This window comes from Microtus oregoni, unplaced genomic scaffold (assembly GCF_018167655.1).
Source record: "Microtus oregoni isolate MIOR12 unplaced genomic scaffold, Mior012 000027F_ref0000203, whole genome shotgun sequence".
Taxonomy (NCBI): domain Eukaryota; kingdom Metazoa; phylum Chordata; class Mammalia; order Rodentia; family Cricetidae; genus Microtus; species Microtus oregoni.
In genome coordinates, this window is record NW_024543086.1 from 28,189,808 (window position 1) to 28,217,652 (window position 27,845).

General features: G+C 50.9%; 2 protein-coding genes across 2 annotated transcripts in view; one reads left to right on the plus strand and one right to left on the minus strand.

The window, feature by feature from the left end:
• The window catches only part of Ciita (class II major histocompatibility complex transactivator), a 50,515-nt gene extending 39,419 nt beyond the window's left edge, over nt 1–11,096 (plus strand). Inside the window, exons 13-19 of the mRNA XM_041676339.1 lie at nt 1,687–1,767; nt 2,498–2,590; nt 5,515–5,601; nt 9,016–9,099; nt 9,210–9,293; nt 10,288–10,384; nt 10,850–11,096. Of these exons, the coding sequence (XP_041532273.1) occupies nt 1,687–1,767; nt 2,498–2,590; nt 5,515–5,601; nt 9,016–9,099; nt 9,210–9,293; nt 10,288–10,363 (505 nt within the window). The 3' untranslated portion in view covers nt 10,364–10,384; nt 10,850–11,096. The remainder of the gene's footprint in view (nt 1–1,686; nt 1,768–2,497; nt 2,591–5,514; nt 5,602–9,015; nt 9,100–9,209; nt 9,294–10,287; nt 10,385–10,849) is intronic.
• Nucleotides 11,097–14,906: 3,810 nt separating this feature from the next.
• Nucleotides 14,907–27,015, minus strand: Dexi (Dexi homolog). Its single transcript, XM_041675834.1, has 2 exons — nt 26,171–27,015; nt 14,907–15,493 (listed from the first exon to the last, which is right to left on the minus strand). The coding sequence occupies exon 1, from the start codon at nt 26,576–26,578 to the stop codon at nt 26,291–26,293; it is 288 nt and encodes a 95-aa protein (XP_041531768.1). The 5' UTR covers nt 26,579–27,015; the 3' UTR covers nt 14,907–15,493; nt 26,171–26,290.
• Between the last annotated feature and the right edge of the window lie 830 nt (nt 27,016–27,845).

The following is a 27,845-nucleotide window of genomic DNA, read 5'->3' on the forward strand; positions in this document are numbered from 1 at the left end:
GTAATAAGTTAATTAACAAAATAAACTTAAGTCCAAGGGCTAGGGAGAAGGCTTAGAGGTTAGGGGTGCTTGCTGTTTTTCCAGGTACCCAGGTGCAGTTCCCACATCGAGGAGCTCACCACAGCCTATAATTCCAGCTCTAGTGGCTGCAAGGTCTCCAGGCTCCTACAGCCACCACCTGCACCCCACATGTAACGTACAGTACACTTACATAAAAATACATTTTAAAGGCTCAAAAATGTAATTTCAGACTAAAAATTCTTTTTATTTATATCTTATAATTAACTAAAATATGGAACAAAGTCCTTTGCACTGGATATATTTAGTCATTTTTTTTAGAAACCAAACCATGGTCTCTGTGCTGTCCTTATCTTATTGGTTCCCTTGAAATCTCGTCAATCAGGCTGTGTGAACTTGTGTGAGTTACCTAAGCTCTCTGTGCCTTGACTTCCTAATCTGTAAAATGGGGGTAAGAGGACCCTCAGCTCAGAGCTGTGATTTACATGCAACCTAAGCTCACAGGCTTAGCACGTGCTAAGTGTTCAAGAAATGATTCTCTCTTTCTTGTTCCTTTACTCTCACTCTTTTTTTTTTTTTTTTTTGATTTTTTGAGACAGGGTTTCTCCATAGCTTTTGGTTCCTGTCCTGGAACTACCTCTTGTAGACCAGGCTGGCCTCGAACTCACAGAGATCCGCCTGCCTCTGCCTCCCAAGTGCTGGGATTAAAGGCATGCGCCACCACCGCCAGGCCTTGCTCTCACTCTTTTTGAGACAGAGTATCATGCCAAGGATCCTTCTGTCTCCGTCTCCTAGGAGCTAAGTAAGAATTCCACCAATAGAACTGTCTCTCCAGTCCCCACCCAATGTGTGTGTGTGTGTGTGTTATTAAAAAGCAAAGAAGAAGTCTAAAGAAAGCGAGAACTCAGTGATAAGGTGCTTGAGGGAGGGCATGAATTTGGGTCCCCAGAACCCACAGGAAAAGCCTGGTGTGACAGTATGGATCCCGGCACCGGGGGAGAGAATTTCCCAGTTTGCTGAATCAGTGAGTTGCAGGTTCAGTAAGACCCTATCTCAAAAAAAAAAAAAAAAAAAAAAGTAGAAATTGAAGAAGCTCCTTAACCCTGACCTCTGACCTCCATATCTATGCATATGAACCCCCTCCCCTACACACACACACATACACACACACACATACACACAGGAGGTGGTAGATATTTAAAAATACAAAAAAAAAAAAGCTGGGCTGTAGTGGCACACATGTTTAATCCCAGCACTCGGGAGGCAGAGGCAGGCAGATCTTTGAGTTCAAGGCCAGCCTGGTCCAAAGACCGAGTTCTAGACAGCTAGAGCCACATAGAGAAACCTGTCTCAAGCACACACACACACACACACAAATGCAAAGACAGGCGATCTGGTGTGACCTTGAGAATGGACCTTGGCTGGCATTAGGGAGAATGTCACAGGGCAAGGGCAAGGGTATGTGACATGAGCAGGAATGAGACCTGGCTTGATGCTGAACGCTGAAAGTGAAGTCAGGAAGCTTCAGCAGGCCTCTCAGGGGTTCTAAGCGGGCATTGGGAGCCCAGCTGGTAAGCCATGGAAGCAGGAAAGGGGGCTCAGACTCTCCTTCCAGCCTGCAATTCACTGTGACTGTTCAGTGTCTGATTTCTGCCCATTTCTTCCTAGGTTGGGCCCAGTATTGGGCCCCCAGGCTTTCCCCACACTGGCAAAGATCCTTCCTGTGTTCTCATCCCTGCAGCACCTGGAGTGAGTTACAGACCCTGGGCCCCCTGTGCTCTGACAAGCCCTGGACCCCCTCCCCCATGCTCTGACAAGTCCTGGACCCCCTCCCCTACTGTGCTCTGATAAGTCCTAGATCCCCTCCCCCTGTGCTCTGGCAAGTCCTGGACACCTCCCCCCCCCCCCCGCACTCTGACAAGTCCTGGACCCCCTCCCCCCACACTCTGACAAGTCCTGGACCCTCCCCCCATACTCTGACAAACCCGGACTTGGGGAACCTTTCTTGTTTTTTTCCCCTCTGTTCCCCACTACTTTTTCAGCGGGAGAACTATATGGGGGCTAGATAACCTCATTGTGGGGACTTGTGACCCTTAGTACAGGGAAGGGACAGAGGACGGGAATCCCCAGATTTAAAAAAAAAAAAGTTTATAGTTCTTTTGAAAGTTATGAAATCCTTTTCCCCACACAGCCCCTTCACTGCTCTTAGCAACCCCAAAGGGCAGACCGGCAGGAGCAGGAAACTGCTCAGTAGTTGAGGCTCCAGGGGGTTAGAGAAGCTGACCTGCTCAGGAGACTCCTACAAAGCCAAGCTGAGGTTCCAGTTCATGGCACTAGCCATGGCCCCTGGCCAGCTGATGGTGCCCCCAGGTGGTGCACACCAGCTCCCATAAGCTCAGAGTGAAGCAGGTGGCACCAGGGCTGGAGGTGGCTGATCTGGGACCGGAGGGCTAATGGCCACCATCTGATCCCATTGCAGCCTGGACTCACTCAGTGAGAACAAGATTGGGGACGACGGTGTGTCGAAGCTCTCAGCCACCTTTCCTCAGCTCAAGGTCCTGGAGACGCTCAAGTAAGTACAATGGGGTTGCCTCCCACCGCCTCAGTTCTGCCCCATCATCTGCCATTCACTCCTGTTCTGGGTCACCATACACTCCAGCCACTGCTTGTCCATTAGTGTTCTTCCTGTTTTTGTGTGTGTTGTGTGTGTGCGCGTATGTGTGAGTGCGTGTGTGTGTGTGTGTGTGTGTGTGTGCGTGTGTGTGTGTGTGTGTAGTCCCGGGACCGCCTCAGCAACACTGCCCACCTCTTTTAAGACAGTGTCTCTCTCTCTGCCTTGGAACTCACCAGTTAGTGATGCCAGGTTAGCCAGCCAGTTATACTCGGGCTGGGATTACAAGCATGCACCACCGTGCCTAGGTTTCTATGTGGGTTCTGGGGATCAACTTCCTGCCTTCATGCTTGTGAGACAAGCACCTTACTGAGCCATTTCTCCAGCCCTCATTTATTGGATTAATCCACACAGACTTAAAGAACCCTTGCTGTCTATCCTAGACAACAGTGGAGAACCTGAAGAGCCTGCTTCCAGGCCTCAGGCATCTTTACATAGGATAAAACCAGAAGCAAACAAGCAAATAAATCATAATTATAATACAGGAAGCTGGGCATAGTAGCATGGGGAGACTGAGACAGGAGGATGACCATGAGTTTAGGCCAGCCTGGACAATCAGTCTCAAGAAAATAAAAGTGGGGGAAGGCTGGTAAGGGTGACTTAGCCAGCGAAGGTGGCTGCTGCCAAACCGACAATTTCTTTTTTTTTTTATATTTATTTATTTATTTATTATGTATACAATATTCTGTCTGAGTGTATGCCTGCAGGCCAGAAGAGGGCACCAGACCCCATTACAAATGGTTGTGAGCCACCATGTGGTTGCTGGGAATTGAACTCAGGACCTTTGGAAGAGCAGGCAATGCTCTTAACCTCTGAGCCATCTCTCCAGCCCCCCAAACTGACAATTTCAGTTCCATCCTCAGGACCCACACGGGAGAAAACTGACTCCTGCACGTTTCTTCTGACTTACACACACACTAGAAAAGAGAAAGAGAAAAAAAACATATAAAATACGACGTATTAAAATCCATTGTAATAAAAGTTGAGTGAATGAAACTACACTGGGATGTTGGAAGGGAAACAACAGATTAGGGTTTAGCGGTAAAGCACCTGGGGACAATCTCGTTTGAACCGTTCTGGAGTGGATATGGGGATTGGACATGGTTTCCCGTTGAACCCCGGGCACACACCTGTGATCCCCACACTGGTGAGACTGCACAACAGGGAACCCTTGAGTTCACGGCCGGCCTGGTCTACATAATCAGACCTTGCCTCAGAATAAAGATTTAAAAGGGGCCGGTAAGATGACGCAGAGGGTGAAGGCACCTCTGAGTACAGCTGGAGTCTGCTTTCCGGAACTCATGGGAAAGTGTGGCAATGCCAAAACACTGCTCTCATCCTAAACGCACTTAAGAGTTTATTTGGGAGCCATCTGGAGTGGCCAATGCTCAGAACGCACATTTAGACGCTCCAATTCCAAGTTCCAACATGGATGCATTTCATGAAGTGTTACAGTTTAACAGAACAAAGACAGCCATAAGTCAAGGCAGTTTAAAATAGGTTGGGGGGTGGGGGCAGCACATGCCTTTAATCCCAGCACTCGGGAGGCAGAGACAGGGAAATGCCTGAGTTTGAGAACAGCCTGATCTACAGAGAGAGTTCCAGGACAGCCAGGGTTGTTACAAGAGAAACCCTGCCTCGAAACACAACACAAAACAAACAAAAACTGCATTGGTGGCTTGACCAGAGAGGCGGGTGCAGCACGATGGGGGAGCTTTTCTATAGGCCAGATGCTGTCTGACAGTCCTAGCTCTCGACTGATGGAAGCTAGTGGTCCGCTAAGTTAATAGACTCTAAGAGGGTTTATCTTTTAGCCCCCACCCCGTCACTGCAGCTCTAATCCATCAGTCTCTGTAGTCACAGCTTCTTTCTGGGAGTTCTAATTCACAACTCCACAAAGCTGTCCTCCGCACATGCGCACGATGGCAGCATGCCCCTCCACACATGCATGTCCTCCGCACATGCGCACGATGGCAGCACGCCCCTCCACACATGCATGTCCTCCGCACATGCGCACGATGGCAGCACGCCCCTCCACACATGCATGTCCTCCGCACATGCGCACGATGGCAGCACGCCCCTCCACACATGCATGTCCTCCGCACATGCGCACGATGGCAGCACGCCCCTCCACACATGCATGTCCTCCGCACATGCGCACGATGGCAGCATGCCCCTCCATGCATTACAACAACAACGATATTTTTTTGAATTCAAAAGCACTGGGAACACAGCAATGGGAGAGCACTTGTCTAGCATGCATAAGGCCCTGGGTTCGATTCCCACAACAAAACAAAACATTTTTTAAAATCTGTCAACATTCTATGTTATAAACCAAATTAAGAAGCCTAAAATGTCCCAAGAATTCATGTGGCCATTTCCTTGATACACAGTGTAGATGTCTTCATAATTTACACTGGCCTAGGTATACCATGAGATAGGTTTCCCTCTCTTCTCTCATCTTTCTAGTCCCGGACATGTCCACATTTATTGAGCACCTACTGTTTGTAGTTAGAGTGCTGGAAAACGCTCCAAGAGGAAAAGGGGTCACTAGCAAATCGGAGAGCAGGCGGAAGAGGGGAGCACTTTTTCTCTCATCTACCTCGCACCCTGCCACCCACTGTCTCTGTAACAGACCTTATCTATAAGTGGTTCCTGTGGGTACAACTGCATGCCCCATGACCCTCCCTGAGACTGGCTATCACAGGTCTGTGACTACTGGTCACCTGGGGGGGGGGTGCGTTTCTAGCCTCATGATGGGGATCAATGGGAAAATGAGAGCCTTCCACTCCTGAACTCTTTCCTCCCTGCGTCCCTCCCTGTAGCCTGTCCCAGAACAACATCACCGATGTGGGTGCCTGCAAGCTTGCAGAAGCCCTGCCGGCCCTAGCCAAGTCCCTCCTAAGGCTGAGGTGAGTGGGGTGCCCTGCTGAGTGGGCTGGGGATATGGGGGACAGGAAGATGGTCTCCTCTTGCTGGCTACAAGGTCTTTGCGTAACCTGGTGGTGTTGTTATGCTCAAATCAATGCAGTCCCCCCAAAAACCAACAAGAAGACCAAATCCCATATGTAAAAGCAAAGAGCCTTTATTCTACACAAGTTTGCAAACTCTGATTCTCTGTGTGTCCAACGTATTGGAACAATCACAGCGCCCCGAGCTCAGTTAGAGTTGGGTTTTTATAGTAGTAAAGGTGGGGATGAGGGATTTCTGAGGTTCAGGACCTCTGATTGGCTGACATTTGTCTGGGGTGTGCTGGTGAGTGTGTGCTGGCAGGTGATCGTATCTACAATGGTTGGAATTTAAGCATTTCCTTTGGATGGTCTGTTCTTGGGTGATGCCTGGGTAATCTCAGTTTGTGGTCCCTCCTGCAACCCGTTATTGCTTCAGGGTAAACTACTGAGACTCTGGCCTCTATTAAGCTTATCATGACTGGCTCCTACCGTGCATCGACCTAGGATGAGTTGAACATCACCAGAGCTTTGGGGCAAGTTGCTTACTTGTTCTAAGCCTCTATTTCCTCATCTGGAAAATAAGAATTGTGTCAATGGATCACATGCCATACCCCAGTCTGTCCCTAGTGAGCAGTGGATGGCCTCTATCCACAGTAGGAGAGCGGACTGGAGCCCCGCAGGCTGGCTTCTGAGTGGTCCATTACCATGGATGGCTGTGCCTTAGCCATCTATCCACAGCAGGAGAGCGGACTGGAGCCCTGCAGGCTGGCTTCTGAGTGGTCCATTACCACACTAGTCAGTGCTTGCATTGCCACCTCCTGGTGGGTCTCAGTGTAGCAGTTCCAACTTTTTCAGCCAGTCTTAGTGTGGTTCTAGGGGCTGAGAGAAGTGAGCCTGAGTCAGAGTCCAGTCGCTGAGCTCAGCACCAGCAGATCTCGGCTACCCAGCTGGGAAAGATTTCCTTCCCCCAAGGCATGTTCCAGGAAAGGCGACTTCTGTCCATCTCTAACACCCTTCCAATCGGGTCCTCTGTGCGGATGAACAAGTCGTGCACTGCACAAGTCATAACATAGGTACTCAGTGCCCACCTGACACCCTAAAGTTGTGCTAAGTGCACAGTATTCCCTACCTTAAACCATGGGATGTCCTTGCCCTCGAGTTGCATACAGGACAGCGCACAAACATGAAGAGGGGGTGTTTAGGACAGTGGATTATTCTAGGAAGGGAATTGGTATGTCCCAGGAGAGTACAATGGGAGTGTCACCAGTTTATTTCAGAGAGAAGGGTGCTGTGACGGGGTGAGACATGGCCCTGTGTGGGACCTAGAGGTGAGCAGCTCTACAGGGCAGTGGGTACGATGGCCTTGAAGCAGGAAGAGGATGGATTCTCAGAGGCAGAAGGGCTCTTGAGGTGGCTGAATGGGAGGTGGGACAGGAGGGTGGGAGGTCAGGAAAGTCCAGAACACACAGGCAGGTGCTTGTGGGCCAGGCAGGCTTGCTCACTACCATTGTCACCAATACCAGATACCTAACAACAGCAGCTTAAGGGAGGAATGGGTTGTTAGGGCTCACAGTGTGAGGTGCAGCCCATCACAGCGGGGAGTGTGAGTCAAGAAGCAGAGAACAGTGAACCGTGGTGCTCAGTTCATTTTCCCCTTTTTAATTTTTAAAAAATATTTTTATTTTATGGGCACAGGTGTCATGTCTGTGTGTACACCCATGTGCCAAATGCACACAGTACCTGCAGAGGACAGAGGAGGGTATCAGATCCCCTGGGACAAGAGTTACAGAGGACTTATGGCTGTCTCATGCAAAATACACTCATCCCAACATCAAAGTCTCCAGAGTCTTAGCAGTTTCCAGGGTTTCTTTTTCCCATGGCCAACACAGGTCACCCCTTCTGTGGTATCTCATGTGGCCCTCGGTGGTTTTTGTGAGTATGTCACACTGTGAGACCCTGGCTAACATTTAGTCCACTACATAAACCAGCAAGAACCCACCCACTGTCCCTACAGAGACCCCGTCCTACCCATTTTACAATGAACAACAGCACGCATAGGGGAATCCAGTGACCTGCCCAGACAGAAGAAGGCATGCCTTCGAACCTGGGAAGTTGTTTGCCTTGGAGTTTCCAAATGCTTTGGGCTGGGAAGCACCTCTATCCCTCCCCCGCCTCTCCTCACTCATCTCTCCCCCACTTCTTTCCTCCTCTCTTTCCCTCTCCCTCTCTCCCCCCTTTTCCCCCTCCTGTCTTCTTCTCTCCTCCCCCTCCCGTGTGTGTGTGCGCTGACGGGTGTGCGTGTATTACTGGGGATGGAGCCTAGAGCTACCTCATGTACACCAGACAAACACGCTACACTGAGCTCTAACCCCAGCCTTTTTTAACCTTCTGTTTTCTGGGGCTGCAGTTAAGAGCACTGGCTGCTCCTGCAGAGGACATGGATTCAATTTCTAGCTAACACATTTTGCTCACAACCATCTGTAACTCCAGTCCCAGGGGTCCCTTGCCCTCATCTAGTCTCCTCAGGCACTGCACACACACGAAGGCAAACCACCCATACACAAAAATAATAAAAATAAAAAAAGCAGAAAATTAAACCAACCTTTCTATTTTGAGACAGGGTCTCATATACCCCAGGCTGGCCTAAACTTATAATCTCTCTGCCTCAGTTTTCTACGTAGCTAGAATTACAGACCTGACCCATCAAGCCCAGTGTACAACTCTGTTTCTTGAACTCACCATGAAACTACAGATAAGTGGGTGAGACTCTCTGGGCCTCAATTAGTCCATCTGTAAAATGGGACAGTAGGGCCTGTCTGGGAATGTAGCTCAGTTGGCAGAGTGTTTGCCTAGCACGTATGAGGTCCTGGCTTCATTCCATCCCCAGCACTGCCGAAGCTAGGTGTGATGGCATGTGCCTGTAGTCCTAGTACTCAGAAGGCGGAGACAGGAGAATCAGAAGTTCAAAGTTATCTTTGACTACATATCAAGTTCTAGGATAGCTTGAGATACATGGCCCCTTGTCTATTAGGTAGGTAGGTAGGTAGGTAGGTAGGTAGGTAGGTAGATAGGTAGGTAGGTAGATAGGTAGATAGGTAGGTAGATAGGTAGGCAGGCAGACAGACAGGCAGGCAGGCAGATAAGTAGGTAGGTAGATAGGTAGGTAGGCAGGTAGGTAAATAGGTAGGTAGGTAGATTGGTAGGTAGATAGATAGGTAGGTAGATAGATAGGTAGATAGATAGGCAGGCAGGCAGGCAGGTAGGTAGGCAGATGAGCTGACAGATAAAATGGAGCCGTCATCTCAGTTGAGTGTGGATCCACCTGACTCTGAGCTAACCCAGCACCCAAACCCTCTTCCTTCCTGTTTCTGGCAGCTTGTACAATAACTGCATCCGTGACGCAGGAGCCAAGAGCCTGGCACAAGTGCTTCCGGACATGGTGTCCCTGCGAGTGATGGAGTGAGTGGAGGGGTTCAGTGGTACCTGGGGAGGCAAAGGGTCCCCTACCTGCATCATGGGAAGGCTTGGGATGTGAGTATCCAGGCCTCAGGATGGGCCTCTCTCTTCAGTGTCCAGTTCAACAAGTTCACGGCTGCCGGTGCCCAGCAGCTGGCCTCCAGCCTTCAGAAGTGCCCTCAAGTGGAAACGCTGGCGTAAGTTGCGCTGTCCCTGGGGTTGGAGATCCTTGTACGACTCTAGAATTCAAATCCCACACCTGCTTAGCAATCTATGCGCTTGGGCTGGCAAGTGATTTGCCCTGCAGGCCTTGGCTTCTTCCTCTCTGGACAAGGATGTGAAATCTGCAGAGAGACTTGAGACGGTTATGTTAGTCATGAAATAGGAAGATGTCTTTGTGGGAGCGAGGGTCTCGTGCAGCCTGAGATGGCCTGGAACTTACTTTGTAGCCAAGGATGGCCCTCTTGCCTCCATCTCCCAAATGCACTTGAACTCATGATCCCCCTGCCTCAGCCTTCTGCAGCTGGTACTACAGATGCATGTGCTGTGCCCAGCTTTAAACTTATTCTTATTAAGCCACTGTGATGTTTGACATCCAGCACCCGTGGCTCTTCGGGTGGCTTTGATCTGCACAGTTGTGTCCATCTTCCAGGATAGATAGATAGAATCTCTAGATTCCTTTCTTGTTGTGACCATAACACCCGGCAGAAGCAAGGAAAAGGAGGAAAGGTGCATTTGGGCTTGCAGGCTCACACGGTGCCATCCATGTCCATTGTGATGGGAAGGCATTGATTGCAAGAGTATGTGCCTGCAGCTGCTCACACTCTGGAAAGGAGTAGCCAGCTGCCGGAACTTGCGTGGCTATTGCCTTCAAAGGTCCACCCACAATGACCTGCTTATGCCTTCAAACCAGTGTCCCAGTTTGGGGGGAGGCGCTCACCACGTGAGCCTGTGGAGGACAGACCATACTAAAACACAATAGGATTCACTTTGCAGCTAAAGAGAATTTGGCAGAACAGGCCACACAGCAAGTCAGGATTGAAAGGGGGCCTTGTAGCACCCTGTTCATCCATGCTGGTCTGTGCGCTGCCAGGTGGGGTGTGTTTAAGGCTCTATGCAGAGTGGGAGGTAGGGCTGTGGGTAGCTTGCCCTGGGGAGTCCTGGCCCTGAAGTTCCATGCCCCCTCTGCAGAATGTGGACACCTACTATCCCCTTTGGGGTTCAGGAACACTTGCAGCAGCTGGATTCCCGGATCAGCCTAAGATGACCCTGCTGTGCCCTGGACAAGGTAACTGGGTAGGGACACTGGGGTCAGTATCCTTGTGAGGTGGGACCAAAGGCATCAAGCAAGGTTGGTTGGGTTCACGTGTCATCTGGAGCTATCCTGTTTCCAAATTAGCAAGTGTCCGTCAGACTTTGGGGACTTGGGCCAAGGAACCTCCCTGAGGTCAGGCTTAAGGACTGGGGAAAAACAAGCTGAGCTGGTCTCTATAATCCCTATCTTGGTACTGGGTAGTCCTTCCTTCGAAATTTGCAAGTCTTTCTTCTTGCTATTTCTCTTGGGTTCATCTTCATAGGAAATTAATACATTTCCTGCTACAATATTAAGACCATTGTCCCCTTACTCTGTTTGTCCACATTCCCCCCAACCTGTTTTACAGTTGTCCCCCACATTCTGACAGCCCCTCCTCTGCTGTCAAGGCTCTTCCCCTGGGAGCTCATTGACTCACCTGTGTCTTCTGATCCCCCACAGCACGGACTCGGGGACACTGACCACGCTGGACCTTGCACTGGGTACTATGGACTCAGCGCTTCTACAGGGAGTCGGCCTCTGGTCACCATGCCCCTGCAGGCTCACAGTCATCTCTACCTAGATGAGGGACGGACACAAGTCTTGGTCTTCTACAGGCCCCAAGAGCAGTTCCACGCTCTTACAGGGCCAGGTAGGAAGCCAGCCCCATTCGGTGGTTCTGAGCACTAGCAGACAGGTCTGGGGCTGCATTCAGTGGTTTCACCCAGGAGGCCGAAGACCTTCTCTCTGACATTCCAGGCCAGAGGGCAGAACTGAAGCAGTCAAGCACCCACCAGGCCAGGGCCAGCCTGGTTAGAAGGCACTTCTTCCCTGCCGCTCCCGCTAGGGTCTGCTGGGCGCTCTGAAGACACTCAGGGTGGCCCTTGGCCTGCAGACTTCTAAATGTGACAGGGAGTCTATGACAGCTCTTTCTACTTGTGGCACTGTTTTCACAAACCTTCAGTCAAGGCTGAGTTAGGCCTGGCTGAGATCCTGGGCGTGAACCAAGAGCTAGGGAAATGGTAGATTACAGGACTGGAAGGCTGCGTCTGGGAGCTGCTGTGCTGGGAGCTGCTGCGCCGGGAGCTGCTGCGCTGGGAGCTGCTCTGCCTTCTTCACACACCCACTACATTTTAAATGCACCAGCTACTCTCACTGAAGCTATGGAGCCTGGTTTATCCCACAAGTTCCATCTGGGGACACCTTCTGTACTGGTTATCTAATGCAAAAGAAACCACCCAAACCACAATAACTTAAAACAGCCCACACTTCTATTCTGCCCTGACCCCTGACAGCTCACCTGGCCCCACCAACCCTCTGAGTCAATTGGGGCAGCTAGAAGCCTGGCTGGAATCATCTGAAGGCTCTTGCCTGTGTGTCTCGCTTGTGACAGGGGTTGCTGGCTGGGAGCCCTGAGTCCTTAATGGGACAGCTGGGCTGGGGACTTCTCCAAGGGATGCTGGCTTGCCTTCCAGGGAGAACAGAGGGGAGAAAGTGAGAAGACACAGGCCAGCAGAGAGCATCTGTGCACACTGCTCACAGCAGCCAGCGAGGCTGCAGAGCTCTGTCTAACCACATGCTGCAGTACAGAGCATGCACTGAGCCCATGCGCACACCCTGCAGTCCAGCTCTGTCCACATCCTGTATTTTCTGCAGATTCTGAGACTCAGTGGAAAGTTATTGATTCCCGGGCCTAAGGGCTGAAGCAGTGAACATTGTACAAAGGGGGGTGCTCTCCTCTTCTGCTTGGCTGCACACTGGGAGCAGTTCTGGAGCCAGGTTGGCCGGCCTTAGCTGCAGCTATCCAAAGAGGGCAGGCAGCACCAACTCCCCTGTTCTTGCGTCCTCTGAGGTCAGGCACCATCCATCCCTCCATCAGGACAGTGACAGCTTGCTTCCTCGCCTTGGCAGAAGAGCCATCTGTATGGCTCCAGCATGCTAGCCCTGATGTCAGTAGGACTGGCCCACACCCCAGTTAGTGGCAACTGGGCTAGAGGGTCTAGCGGGGTGGTTTGCATGGCTGTTTGGGGGTGATTCATGTCCAGCTGCTGAGGGCATCTGTGCTGAGGCTTCAGGCTCAGGGGTGGCACCTGAAAGTTCTATTTGTGTGGCCACAAGGGACAGCACAAAGGCACTGCCACTCAGGTAGGCAGACCCTTACCTTACCTCTGCCTTTGGTCTCTCTGGAGATACCAAAAGTACCTCTCCTCACTCTGCCGAGGGCTGTCACTTCTTAACGGGTTCATTTATGTAAGACACTGACTGTGCCAGGGACACAGTAAATGCTGGATCCTGTGTGCTGGGCAGCATTTTAAGCCTCCTGGCTCCTGAAGTGAGGTAGCCTAGAACTGTGTGACACCAACTCTTGGCTGAGCTGCCTGGTCTCAAGCTCCATCTCGCCATATATGCAGGCAAGTGTCTTCTGTGCCTTAGCCATCTGTAAAATAGGCAGAGTGTCCTCCTCACTGGATTATGTGAAGACACAATGTGGAAACAAAAATATCAATAAACAGGTCAGCAAAATGGCTCATGGGGTAAGCAAGTCCAGTGGTCTGAGCTTGATCCCCGGATTCACATGGAGAACCAACTCCTACAAGCTGCCTTCTGAGTTTCTGTCCACGCGTGAACTGAGTTAAACTGAGTTACAGGCTGTTGTTGGCCTCCATGTTGGTGCTGGGAACAGAACTCAGGTCCCCTGCAAAGGCAGCAAACATTCTTAATCACTGAGTCATCTTTTCAGCCCACAAAATTAAAAAATAAATAAAAATTTAAAGTAAAATTGTAAGAGTTGAAAGCAATGCCTGGCACAGGGTTCTGCTGCCCTCTTCGGGACCCCATGAGCACTGTATGAACTTGGTGCCCAGACAGATACACAGGCAAAACTCTCACACATGTAAGACAAACAAATCTTGGGGAAAAAAAAAAGGTCATGTGTGGTACCACATACCTTTGATCCCAGCAGAGGTAGGAGGATCTCTGTGAGTTCAAGGCCGGCCTGCTCTACACTCCTTCCACTCTGTGTTTTATTCCTGCCTTTGTCTGGAATGTTCTCAGATCTCTGTATATGACTTCCTACAGGATTCCATGGTTCCTCAGGCAGATTCTCTGTCTCTCATCCCCCTGTACCATACCCACTCTTGATCTCAACAATCTCTTTTGTTGTCTGCCTGTCTAGGATGTGAGCTCTGGGGGAGCAGGGGGTTTCTCTGCTGTGATCACCCCTCTGCCCTCTACACCCAGTAAGTGTGGGGTGGATGGCTAATCCTCAGTACCAGCTCACTTAGTCACTGTGTGGCTGTGCACTGAGGACACGTGGGTGAACAAGATGCTCAAGGCTCCCGTTTTGGAAGCCTCGCATCTTAGAGCGGCCAAGTGCGTCTGGCCAGACTGCGCCCTGCACAAGGCTCCTGGACAGTGGATACGCCAGCATTGTACACCACTGGAGCCTGGAGTGATTAGCATGGTGTCGTCTCAAGGGGTGGGTAAGTGTGGTTCCAGTTAGAAACTTGGAATTTATAGAGGAGTTAACGTACCAGCTTGGCCTGTGACCCCTTTGAAGGATCTCTGGGTTGCCAGTCCCACTTGTGATGTGAGAAGCAGTTCTGGGAGAACTGGCAGGCTGTTCATGCAATACACTTTCAATCCAAGGCCCTCCTCAGCCCTCGACTTCCCTCCAGGTCTCTCTCCCAGGGAGTATGTCTCTCTTCCTGTTATATATGACTGTCCTTAGAGTAAAAAACTGCCATCTTGGGGAATTCTGCTGCACCCTGTTGCATGACAGATTATCCTGTTGTGGAGAGGTGGGAAGTGTCATCATTGCCATGTGCTGTGTGCCATGCTGCCCTAACTAGAGAAGACTAGGGGAAAAGGCTCCAATTTTTTGTGGGTTTTGGAGACAAAGTCTAATATAGCCCAGGATGACCTTGAACTTCTGATCTTCCTGCTTTCATTTTTGAACTTCTGATTCTTTTATCTCTGCCTCTGGATTGCTGGGATTATAAGCACATACCACTGTGCCTGTTTTTATGTGGTCCTGGGGCCCAGGGCTTTGTGCAAGCCAGGTAAGTATTCTGGCAAGCGAATTCCATTCCTAGCCTCTTTCCCATTCTTTAACTTTTAAGGTAAGGTCTCATCATGTAGCTGGCTTGGAACCCACTCTTTGGACCTGGTTAGACTGGAACGCATAGATATCTACCTCCTCTGCTTCCTGAGTGCTGGGATTAAATGTGTGCACCACTACACCCAGTCCCTTCCTCGTTGTTCATGGAGGTGTGTCATATGTTCCATGTGTGGGACTCAGGCCCAAGTTCTCCAGAGTCCCCTAGCTTTCCCCACTGTAACTCAGGCTCTCAGAAGGTGGGAGGAGGTGGCCTCTCTAGAGTGGGTTCCCCAGTACCTCCTGTATCTCCAGACTGGATCATCTGCCTTTTTTGCCAATCATAATGTCAGTCATAATGTACCCTTTCCAAAATTCAAAACAAAACAAACAAAGAACAGCAATCAGACAAGGCAAAAGGGGTCAGAGTTGCTTACATTTTTTTTAATGAAATAAGTCAGCCTCTAAGTATTGCTTTTACAGGTTTAAGGAAATCAAGTATCTACACCACTCACACTTTCCACACCACTCACACTTCCAAAAATAGATTTCTAGCCAGAGACAGCCTTCTCCAGTGCGGCAGCTCAGTTCTGTCAACCTGGAGAAGTTAAGCCCCGCCCTAGACCCTGGCGCATCCTTCTTCAGAGTGACTCCCTGAAACTGTGATCAACAGTCTTGGGTCTGACGCTGGGAGGAGCAGCCTATGTAGGAGTCTGTTTGCATCCCACTCAGCTCTCGTGTCCTTTCCAGAGGTTAAGTGGGGGTGGCAGGTGCAGTCGGGGGTGAAGTGCAGAAAGGTGACCTCTGGCTGGGTTCCGGTAAACATCCATCACGAAGCTGGAGAGTCAAGCCTGATCCAGGACGTCTGAGAACTGGGTGGTAGGTGAGGTCTTTGGAGCCCTTCTCCTTCCTGTAGGGCCTGGCAACTCTCCCATCTTGGCACTGGGTCCCCACCTCTCCTGGCATACTCCTGGGCTGGGGCAGGAACCCGGCTGTTGGCACAAGCAGGCCTAATCAAGAAGACAAAGGACAGTCATCAACAGGGCCATTGCACCACTGGCCTGGGGATGCATCTCTGGGGCACGGAAGCCCTGCTCTGGTCCTTCAGGTCTAGGGCTCTCCAGAAGCCCCATGCTCAGGCTACACTGGTTTTTTTCCTCTCTTTTTCCTGAGCAAGCATTCTACTAACTGAGTTGCTTTTATTCCAAGTTCTTATTAGAGAATTTGCTTCCCTTCTGAGATCTTGGTGAATCAGGGCAGTTTTCCAATGGGGAAGAGGGCTGCCCAGGTGATCAGAAGGGAGAGAGAGATGCTGAGGCAGGAGGAGGAGGCCAGCTATGAAGGAGGTCAAGCGGGGGCAGCTGAACAAGCTCCAGGGATTGGGCAGTGCCTCCCACCTCACCCAGAAAGCACCGTGCTTACAGGAAGGCTCACTCAATGCAGCCTGCCAACCCTATCCCCTCTTGGCTCCTCTGCCCATGACACAGCATCACTTGTAAGTCTTGGCCCTGTCTCCTCCAATCCCGAGTCCCATGTTCAGCTGTCGCCAGCATCTCTCCAATGGTGAGGTGCCCAGGTTTCCTGTCCTTTCAGCCCCCTCAGATTCTTCCCTCTACAAACACCACTGGTCATTAGTAGGATGCTCACTGTATGTGAAGCACACAGTGTGTACAGATGAATGGCATCAAGGGCCGTGTGGGGCTAGCACCGGCATCACGTACTTACCAGTAGCCCTGCTGCCAACCAGTAGCACTTCCAGTCACTGTAGCTGCTAAAACTGTCGCCCCCTATTTCTGAGAGCCACTAAGCAGGTATAACCATTTCCACCAGGAGCTGTGCCTCTGCCCATTTTATAGGTTACAAAACTGAGGCTCGGAGCACGGTGAGTTGCCTGTAGTTGCACAAGTAGGGCAGGCAGAGCTGGCATGCACTGGTAACAAATGGGGACAATCACAACCTGAGTGCCACCACACCCAGCGCTCTTGTCATGTGACTTACCCCTTCCTTCCACATACTTTCCTCAGCCCTGGGTGCCCTGGTCCTGCTCTCAGAGAATGCCTGGCCCAGCTGTAAGAACAGGATCACTGATGCCTCCCACAGCAAGCTGCCTCCCACCAAGGACTGCCAGGAAGACAGTGGAGCACCTCCCCCCACTCCCCAGTACCTGAGGTGCCATGAGGCACGCCCTATGTCCATTCTGGTTTCTGAGCAGGACTGAGCCCCAGACTACAATCGTAGCCTGCTCAGTGCCCACCTGCTCCACTTTGCTGACCTCACTTCCACCTCCACACGGAGTTCCTACGATCTTGATCTCCTCCCTAATAAGCACTTGGGCGCATGGCTGTCTCCACCCTTGTTATCCACCCACGAGTTGGTGTTGTTCCGTCTTTTAGGCATCAACGCTCGGAAGAGCATAAGATACTTGTTGAAAGATGCTCCGCTCAGAAGTCCTGAAATCTGCCCAGGTGTGCCCTGGTCCTGTGATTCCAGCACTAGGAAGCTAAGGCCAGAGAATGGCAGGTTAGAGGACAGCCTGGGCTACAGAGCAAGGACTGAGTGAGTTTGAGGCTAGGCTGGGCCATATAGTATGAGCCTGTTTCCACAAACAAAACACATGCTGTATATTACCAGCCGCTGTTCAGTCTTTACATACCACTGTGTTACAGGCTGGGCCCCAAGCTAGAAGAAGGCGCCATGCACTGTGTTGAGTTGTGAGCAGCTTCAGCTTGGAGTAGTCCTCCCAACGAAGCGACAAGGCTGTGGGCATGGACAGAGGTCCACACAGGGCTGTGCTGCACAGGAAGGCACCCAAGGGGAGATGGGGCTTAACTGTCTCCTCACTCTGAACAGGGTGGGGGTGGAAGCCATAGGCTGAAGTTTCTCCCTTCCTCCGCCAGACTCATCTACAAAAGGCCAGCTGAGGACACCGCCATGGCTTGGGAACCTTCCCTAATTCCCACTGACCCCCCCTTCCCAGACACGGCCTGTATCCCTTTGGCCTCCTCCCAGCTGCCTACAGAACCTGTGGAGAGCAGGGCCACAGTTACAAGGACCTTCTGAGACTCCTGTCCCATCACACCAGGGCCCACCTGGAGCTGCTCTTTCAGCTCTTCCCTCCGAGGAACCCTGGGGGAGACACGGTGCAGCTGAAAGACTTCATGTTTAGAAGCCTGAGCAGTCTTTTACTGGGATTCACCCTCCTCGATGCCTACTGCAGGGATGCCCAGCTAGGTGGGAGGAGTCAGAGTCACCCAGGAGGCCACTCGGTCCCAGCAGCTGCTGGTCTGACTGAGCCTGCTGTCACAGGAGCTCTGTCCCTGTATCCACACTTTGCCATAGGTTTTAGCAGATACTGCTGACTTCCGGGACATCTGCTGAGTCTCTCAGTTATAGCCAATGATGACAGGTGCCTGTTCACACAAGTTCCTCTCCTTTCAAAGCATTTTTTTTTTTAACACTTAAAAGCCAATTTAAGGACTGGAGAGATGGTTCAGCGGTTAAGAGCACTTGTGTCTCTTGCAGGGCACGCAGGTCCTGTTCCCAAAGCCTACATGGTACTTCACAACTACCTAACTTCAGTTCCAGAGAATCCAGCACCTTCTTCTGACCTCATGGTCGCCTACATGACATGACTCAAACAGGAACATTCACATAATTAAACAGATAATTTTAAAACTTGATTTAAAGAAAACAACTATATAAAGAATAATTCTGGGGCCAGCAAGGTGGCTCAGCTGATAAAGGAACTTGCCAAAAAGCCTGGCCTTCTGAGTCTAACTCCCAGCCCCCACATAGTGGAAGGAAAAAACCAACTTCTACCAGTTTTCCTCTGACCTATACAGCACGGCATGCACATGCCCACCCCTGCACACACAAATACATGCAAGTAGTAACAGCTGAGTTGGTAGGCAGAAAGAATAGAAATCAGCCTTCGTGGGGCTATGGGCTTGGGACTTCTCTTACAGACAGCCTTCTAGAAAGCCCCTGGGCATCCCTCTTTCTTCATACACCCAAAGGCTTTGCCGAAATCTGGGACCTCTGTGCTGGAGGCAGACTGTGTAGCAGGAGGCCATCTGGCTCATGGCCAAGGGTGTGGTAGCAATCTGGTCACCTCCCTGGCAGCTGCAAGGACAGAAGGGAGAGAAGCTTCCTGTCTCCACATGGGCCAATCCCTGATGCGAACCAGCTTCTTGGGCCTGAATTCCAACCCCACACTGGCTGTGAGTGGTCATCTACAGTATGGTCCCCGACTCCCCTGCTTTGCCTGCCCAGCAGCTCCTAAGGCTTGTCACACATTACCCGGACATTAGTTATTTAGGCAAGTTGAGTGTCTCCTCTCTAGAATGCCTGGACCAGAGTGTTTTGGATTCTGTAATATTCGAGTACAGTAATGAGATGCAGCCTAAAATGGCCTTCATCTCCCTGCCGTGGCCCTAGTATGAAGGTAAGAGGATAACTCTCATGAGCCTGGTCTCTCCTTCCACCATGTGCGTCCTGGGGCTCAAATTCCGGTCACAAGCTTGGCAGCAAGTGCCTCTCCCTGCTGAGCCATGTCACAAGCCCCAAACAATGTAGTTTTTGCATCTCTTTTTTTCTCTCCCCAAGACAGAGTTTCACCGTGTAGCTTGGGCTGGACTAGCACTCAGATGCTTCTGCCCAGCCTCCCCAGTGCTGAAATTAGAGGTACTAGCCACTTCACCTGGAACAATTCAAGCGTGTTTTTATTGTTGTTTTGATATGGGGTCTCACTATACAGTCCTTGGTTAGCCTCAAATTCAGGATCCTCTTGCTTCATGCTCCTGTGTTTTGGAATTAATGGCACGTGCCACCACAACTAGAAGTCTCAAGGGAAATGTTTATATCATAACTATGAGGAAGAAAATAGTACTTGTCATAACAAAGGTAATGTAGTAACGCTAAAGACACAGAGAGGAAGCCACTCACCTGCCTCTGTGCCTGGAGCCTCTGCTCCAGGAAGGGAAAAGAGGGAAGGTAAGGGTACCATGAGCCTGACTCCTCTGGTACCTTAAAGGGACTCCTCCAAGCCAGCACCTCACTTCAGAAACTCTGGGCAAGTGGGAATGGCTTGAGGGCCAACGCGCTACCTCATAGCTGGGCATCTCAGACGAGTCACTGACCCTCCCAAGCCTCAGTTTCCCTATCTAATGAGCCCTTCCCAGACAACATCACAAGGTAACGCTCAGAGGAAGCTATGAAGATGTGGGAGGGGCACCCAGTTCTAACCTCCCAGTCAAGCTTCCTACTAGCCAGGAAGCCCGGGAAGGCCTTCCTTTTGGGACCAGGGATGATAGCTGCAAGGGTACCAGCATTGGTTGACACTCTGGGGGCACTGAGCATCATCACCCCCAGGCTGTTTCACAGGCAATCCACAATGATACTCTCTACTGGTTACTGTGCCAGAAGAGCAAGGAATCCCAGGAAAGGGGGAAGGTTTCTGGGGTTAGGGATCCCCTGGGTCTAACAACCCACATAGTGCTGCATACAACTATACACCAGTCACCAATCCACTGAATCATTGCATGCCCCCAAGCAGGTAACATTATTCCCATTTCATAGAGAAGGAAACTGAGGCATGGGGGAGGTGATGTCACTTGTCTAAGATGTTGGGTGAACTGGGACTTATAAACCCCAAATGTGATTACAAAAGCTCTAGGAAACAATTTCAGGGGGTCACATGAGCTGGCTGGAACCACCACACCTCTACAGCAAGCACACATTGCTCTTCAGCTCTTGGTAAAGCCGTACTACATCACAGAAAGAGTTCCAGTCTGGAGCCAGGAACCTTTATCTGGTAGTAGTATTTCAACACATAAAGCCGGCCCAGCCTCTGCCATCACTCGACCAGAAACTAATGACTCAGGCACTTGTTTTCATCTATGCCGGGTGAGAGTGGCTTCCTTCTCACAGTGACAGATTCACTGAGTCTGGGGGTGCACCTCTGTAGTAGGGTGTGTGTTTGGGATGTTGGATCAGCAGAAACACCTAAAAATAAGTAAAATTAAGTCCAGAGGGCCTGGGGCTGTAGTTTGGTTGGTAGCTTGCTTTCTGAGTATCCACACAAAACTGGATCCCATCCCAATGCCACATAAACTGGGCACTGTGGTGCACATCTATCAGCACAGAACAGGCATAGTGACCCAGGACTAAAATCCCAGCACTTGGGAGGTAGAAGCAGCAAAATAACAAGCCCAAGGGCATCCTTGGCTAGTGAGTAGAAAGCCAGCCTGAACTACCTGTCTCAAACAAAAACAAATAAAAAGTCCACATAAAAGAGACTTAAAAAACAAAACAAAACAAATGAAGCACTAAAACTGGTATTATTAAGTAAACTTAAACTATAAAAGGAAAAGCAGTAACTCAACAGTGGAAGGCCCGGATGACATCACCAGGATTAACAGGACCGGCAGCAATAGGACAGGTGATGCCTCTCAAAGCACTGCACTGAGGACATACTCTCTGTCGCCTTCCTGCTAAGACCACATCACTTGAATGGCATCCAGAATATGGTCACCCTGACAACCCCAGGCAGAAACAGCCCACAATGCCAGACTGGCCTCTTGAAAAGTGCCAATGTCACCAAGAGAGGCCAGTCCAGAATAAGAAAGCAGTGGCCTCAGATCCCACAAGTTTATTGTTAAAGGACATCCCTGAGACAGATAGTAATTTGTGAATAAAGCCATGGATCAGCATGCTCCGAGGGTTGGATCCCTGTTGCAGTTTCTGCTCCAGCGAGGCGTGGTGGTACCCACCTGTAATCCCAGTGCTCGGGAGGTAGAGCAGATGCCAAGTATGTCCTTGTTTTAGGAAGTTACAGAGCAAAATATTTAGGACCAAAGGAACATCATGTCCGCAGGCACTCTGAAATGTTTCGGACATGACTGTGCACATGAGTGCGTGTGTGTTCATGTGCATGCATGCGTAGTCACAGAAGAACGTGAGCTTGCATCGAGCACATGGACAGGATGTCAGCTGGCAGGCTCTGGTGAGGGGAGCACAGGAGTTCTTTAGACTTTTCTGGAAACTTTGCTGTAAGGGTGGAACTTTTAAATTTTTCTAAAAGGTTTTTGGATGAATTCAGGAAAAAAGGTACAAGCATGTAGAAGAGATGGGCCTGGAGAGGCTGCGAGCTGGTACTGAAGGGGGCATAGGAGACAGGTCCTCAAGGAGGCTCTTCTGCTCCCCGGGGGGCCACTGTGCGGGAGACACTGCTGTCTTATTTGGCCTTGTTCTCTGGGACCCTCACTTTCTGGTCTTCAGTTTCTTTATTTGCAGGGCTGGATTAAGTCAGCAGCCATGAGGCAGGCAAGATCCTGAGTTTGAGGCTAGCTGGAGCTACCAAGTGAGGGTCTCAAAAAATAAAAGAAAAGAAATAAAGAAAAGGCTCTTTCTTTCAATGTCATATTCGTTTCCCAAATGCATCTGATCCTCTCTGAAGGTCCAGGATGAAGGCAGCAGTGATAGCTGAGAGAAGTCCACCTGTTTTTCATCAAGCTAAACAGATCCCAAGGCTGGGAAGAGGGTGTAATGTAGGCTTTGCTTTTCTGGCTGGAATCTCCAGCCTGTGTTAACTCAGAGCCAAGGGCATAGGGCCATTGGATTCACACTGTATTCTCAGCTGGCCTGGAGTTCTTTTATTCCCGAAGGGATGGCCAGAACTGTCATAAAACTGTGACCAGGGAGCCCTCTGGGTGTCTCGTGGCAGACAAGGGCATGCACCTGCCGCCCACACCTCTAGATCCTCTTGTCTACACAACAGCCTCCTTCCTGTTGGCCCTCACCTGGACAGAGCACCACAGGCTACCTGTGGGTCTCCCATAGCTGGAACCTGACTGGACAGTGGCATGCGCAGCTGGGCATTCTGCTGATGATAGCACAGGGTACAGCCTGGCAGGGAAGGCCAAGAAAGCAGTCAGTCAGATAAAGGAGTCAGTCACCCCTATTCCACAGTCACACTTGACAACAACCCCAGTCCCTCTTCCACTGCATCTCAGGGGCCATGGATGGTCCAGCCAACAGCAACCACCTGTTAGGACTCTGAAATAACCAACCAGGCTAAGCTGCCTCTCTAACCTAACAGACGAGCTGTCAGCACCCCCTCCACACACACACCTAAGGCTCCCAGGCATGCACCCAATCTTCTCCCCTAGTAAGCAAGGAGCTCCATCCCCTACTCACCTGGACCACACTGAACACTCTAGAAACTGCTCTCCACAACTTCAGAACCAGTGCCCTCGGGACTATGGGCATGAGGAAGAGTCTCTAGGGCCCAGAAAGGCAGGGAGATACTGGTAGGTGTGTGTGTACCAATTGGCACGTTCCCTGAGCTCATGCAGCTGGTACTTTTGCTAGCCATGGCCCATAAATATTAATGCACAAGGCAGGTGAAGGCAGTTAGCTCCAGATTGTACCTACCTGTCAGTAACAGAGGCTGTTCATGGGCCAGTTACCATACAAGGGGGTCTAACTCTTCGTCCTCTCAACAAGGTAAATTTTTATTACCCCTATAACGTGGAGTTAAATGACATTCCCAAACTGTGGCTAGGCCTGCAACTTAAGTCTAGAAAATCTGAATTTAGAGTTACTACTCTTAACCCTGACTCGACATTGACTCCTCAAATAAGTGTTCAATAAAGGTATGAGAAGTTGAATTACATGTGTAGACACAAGACAAGAAGGACCCAGTGAGGAAAAGTGGGCGTCCTTCTTCATGCCGACATTGCCTGGCATGTCCTGTGTCCATGCCCTTTGTTAGAGTTTCCTGTCCTGGCTTGTTAGAACATGTCATGTGAGCAGGAGTGGGAAAAAGCACACTTGGTCCAGGGGCTCCCCTGCTGATAGAAGGGGCCAGGAGTGAAGTTGGGTCACTGTCCTCCAGGCTGCTATCAGTCACCCCTCCAGTATCCTTTGGGTCTGGCCTTTCTGGCCTGGGACCAAGGTCTTCTAGCTTGCATTGGGGGACATATAGCATGTGTGTGGGTTTCATTAGTCTCCAGCCCTGGATGTGGGATCCTCTATATTCCTATGCTCCCTACCCCCAGGGTCAGGCAAGAAAGTCCCAAAGGAATGTTTCTTGGTTTTTCTGCTCAAACAGCATTTGCTGGAAAATATGTCAAAGCATTTGGGCTTTGGATTTCAGCTTAGAATATGCCAATGTTTTCATTTGGAAGCAGCAGTGTTTCTGTTGATATAGTAAGAAGATAAAATAAGACATTTTTTCACCAAGTTCGACTGTCTGATAGTCTACTTGGCTCAGGGACAGAGGTGCAGCTTAGGATCACGCGTATAGTCTAGACTCTGTGAGGAAAAGAAGGACCAATGCTTGTCGAATGACCACATGAGTGGACACACAGAGGAGCTAGAGCCAGGAAGGGCACCTGGTCTCTACTCCGGTTCTGAATGGATCCTGGAGATCCCACCTCTGTTAGGTGTTCCCAGAGCGTGCATTGTCTTCACTAACCTCATCCTGTACAATCCAGTCACCGCTGGACAGAGAGCTAACAGCCTCCTCACTGGCCTCATCCTGTCCAATCCCGTCACCGCTGGACAGAGAGCTAACAGCCTCCTCACTGGCCTCATCCTGTCCAATCCCGTCCCCGCTGGACAGAGAGCTAACAGCCTCCTCACTGGCCTCATCCTGTCCAATCCCGTCCCCGCTGGACAGTCAGCTAACAGCCTCCTCACTGGCCTCATCCTGTCCAATCCCATCACCGCTGGACAGAGAGCTAACAGCCTCCTCACTGGCTTCCTTGCTCTTACTCTTGCCCTTGCATTCTGCCCATGGCTGCCAGTCGCCTTCAGAGAAAGTGAGACAGATGGACTGTGTCATGCACGGTTAACTGCTTTTGGCCATGGCATCTCAGGGCCACCACTGACCTCTTTTGCTTCTGTGTCTCCAGCCTCTTTTCCAGCTATCTCAAGGTGTGGGCATTAGCAATTCCCTCTGCTCAGACTGCTTTTCTCCAGAGCTCTCTGGCTAGCTCTGTCAATTTGGGGCTCAGTTCATATTTTCATCTCTTCAGAGAGGCCGTCTCTGACCCTCTAACTAAAGCAGCCCATGCCGACTCTGCTCTCGTGGTCATTCCTCAGAGAGCATCTGCCAGAGGTCAGGCACTGGGCAAACAGCAGCGAACACAGCAGCAGAGCCCCTAAACTGCTCACTGCATTTCTGAGTGCCCACTCGTGTTCCTCATCGAAGGCCTGTGTGCCAGGTTCCATCTGTCTTTGCTCACCAAGTACTCAACAAACAGGCATTTGTTCAATGAAACCATGGATGTCGGGCTGACAGGAATGCGGAGCAGAGCAGCGGGCACATGCCCTGCCTTGTGCTTGGCTCCTGTGACAATGTCACTAACCTTAGCCAAAGAGCTCTTCAAAGATACCTTGCTTTGCCCCCAAATAGCTCCTGCTTACTGTGCATTATTTCTACAACCAACAGTGTTCTCCAAACTCCACCACCGGAACCAACCCTGATCCTCAAGTGATGGTGTTGGGAGTGATTAGGTCATGAGGGTGGATGGAAGTCCTGTGCCTGCAGTGACGCTGTTGGGATGATTAGGTCACAAGGGTGGCGCCCTCTCATAGGATTAGTGCCCTTTGGAAAACTATGAGAATGATGTTTGCAGTCTGAGCCATGGTATTCTGGAATAGTATCCCAAACTAAAATACCCTCTTATGGCAGAGTTGACAATCAGGTAACACAGGAGCCTCCCTGGGGTGAGTGACATTAGTGTCTGTTATCTAAAAGGAGCCCCTGCCCACCAGTTTCATAGGACCCTTCATTGCCACTCAGGTTCTGTGGCCTGCCAAATTCCAGTGTTACCCAGCTATAAGGCAATGCCTGCCCTATTGCTGGACCCAACAGCTTGCCTGGCATAAATGTTTTCTCTCACATAGCCCAGCTGTCCCCTGTGCTCAGAAGACTTAGCCAGTCTCACTCCTCCCTTGACTCACATTACTCTACCTCTAGCTACGACAAAGCTTCTGGCAGAAGCTCAAAGGCAGGTCTTTAGTGCAAACCATCCTGTGGTTCCTTCTGCTGACCCTACTGTCCCTGAAGGCCTTGCAAATACTGCAGACAAAGCCAGCTGCAGCTCAGAACTGCCTGCCTGTTCCATAGAGGCAGCTTATGAAATGGACAGCCTCTGCAGATCTGAGCTAGGGATCAATCCAGGAGCTCTGAAACCTGACTCCAAATACAGCAGCAGACACACTGCCAAAAGGAAGTGCAGCGTTCTTTGCTGAAGGTTTCTGTTCTGTTGGCCTTGGCCTGAGGTCCCTGAGTTTAACTAGTCCCTCAGGAAGTCACAGAACCAAAGTGACCAGTGCCTCTTATGACAGCAATCTATCCTTCTAGGACAAGGGAGAATTCCCCATACCCCAAGGTCACCAACAAGACAGGTTTATACTTGGGGGGGGGGGGGCGGGGAAGCAGCTCCACCTAAAATCTTTTTGCACAAGTCATGGAAGCAAATTGCAAGATTACTCCAAACGATAATGTAGATCCTTGTTCCCTTTCATTGGGGGAAATCTCTCCAGACTCCACTATTCCTAGCATTCGAGTTAGACCCAGAGGAGAAACCAGAGGCCTGGGGAAAGAATTTTAGTCTGCCCTGAGGACACCACCTTCTCCCTCCCCCGCAATATATCCCCATCTCAATGGCACTTACGGGCCTCTTCCTGGGGTCCGATTCCGGTCCAGATAGTGCCCCCAACTAGTGGCAGTGGCATGATATGGACAGCTGGCCCAGGCCAAGAGTTGCGGATGGTGGAGGGCAAGTGTGGGGACCTTACTCCAAATATTCATCAAAGACGTCGAGCTCCGAATCGGCATCATAGAGGCCAGAGCCAGGGTCGGAGAGTACGCCAAGGTCCACCAGCGCCTGGTCCAAGTCCTCGGGCAGGAAGACGAGGCCCACGTTGAGGACGATGTATTCCATGAGGAAGGCGTAGTAGAGGATCAGCACATTGACGAAAAACAGGCCCACGTAGAACATAGAGGGCAGCAGCGGTGGCTGCACGTAGGAGACCAGGGGGCCCAGAGCGTCCAGGTGGGTTGCGACGCGGGCACCGGGCATGCAGGGGCCGGCGGTGGGGGCGGCGGCCGGGCGGTCCCAGCGACCTCAGCCGCTGCGGCGCCCGGGCGGCCGGCGAGGAGGCAGTTCGGCCATTCAGAGGGCGCCCCGGGGCTCGGTGGCGGCAGCGCTGGGCCCCGGGCGGCCACCGAAGACGCTCCTTGACCCCCGAGATGCTCGGGACCGGGTCACGGCGACCCGGAATCGGGATGCGGGCCACACGGGCCGCTCACCCCTCAGGGTGCCCCTAGAAGCGGCCAGGGGCTCGCTCGGTGCGCCGCGCTCGCGCACCCCCGCAGCAGCTCAGAGTCGAGGCCGGGTCCTCAGGGTCGTCTCCCCCAGCCTCTTCTGAAGCCGGGTCCGCACCCCCGCAGGCTCATGGCCCATCGCAGCCACCGCCGCGTAGCTATGCAGCTTCCCAGCACCTCCTACCCAGAGGCTTTGCGCTCATTGGCCAGTCGCATGCTCACGCGCATTTATTAGCAAGCTCAATGCTCCACCCTCATTGGCTTGATTTGTCGGGGGGGGGGGGGGCGGTGTTGGTACTTTTTGCTCCACCCCATGGGAGGTGCACCAGTCTCTAAATTGCTCTCCTGAAGTTGGCGCTCCCTAACCTTTGCTTAGGTATTGTGCCTCACCTCTTTGGAACTCAGTTTCCCCATTTTAAATGAAGCCAGGTAGAGAAGGGATGCCGGCAGTTCCACCGAAAATCTTAGGTAGTTCCAAGGCGCTTTCTTTTCACGGCAGAGAAAGAAAAATCAGTACCTCTTACTACATTATAGGCTTCCATGAATCCCAAATGGAGAGCAGGTCAAATCTTCTGCCATATGGTTGTTTATTGTTTCTTTTTACTTTGTAGTCCATGTTTAAAAAAAATACTAAGCTTTTTTTTTAAATACAATTACTTAGTATGCTAAGTAATTGAAAACGTCTGCTCAGATTCCTCTGTCAAGACAACCCCTGTGCCTCCTTAGGAGGATGAGTTTGCCAAAAGTGCCTTCCAACAGAGTTTAAACAGCTGGGGATCAAAACCCAGGTCTTGTGTGTGAAAGATGTAGACAAGAGCTACATATTCAGTTCTTGAACAAACAAACAAACCAACACTAAAAAACGAGCTCACTGTGTAGCTTCTGACTGGCCTGAAATTGGCTATAGACCAAGTTGGCCTGAAACTCATAGTGTCCCACCTGCCTTTGCCTGCTGAGTCTGGGATTAAGGCCTCTGCCACCACCTGCAACCTATCCCCAGCTCTTAATAGCTCTTTAATCTA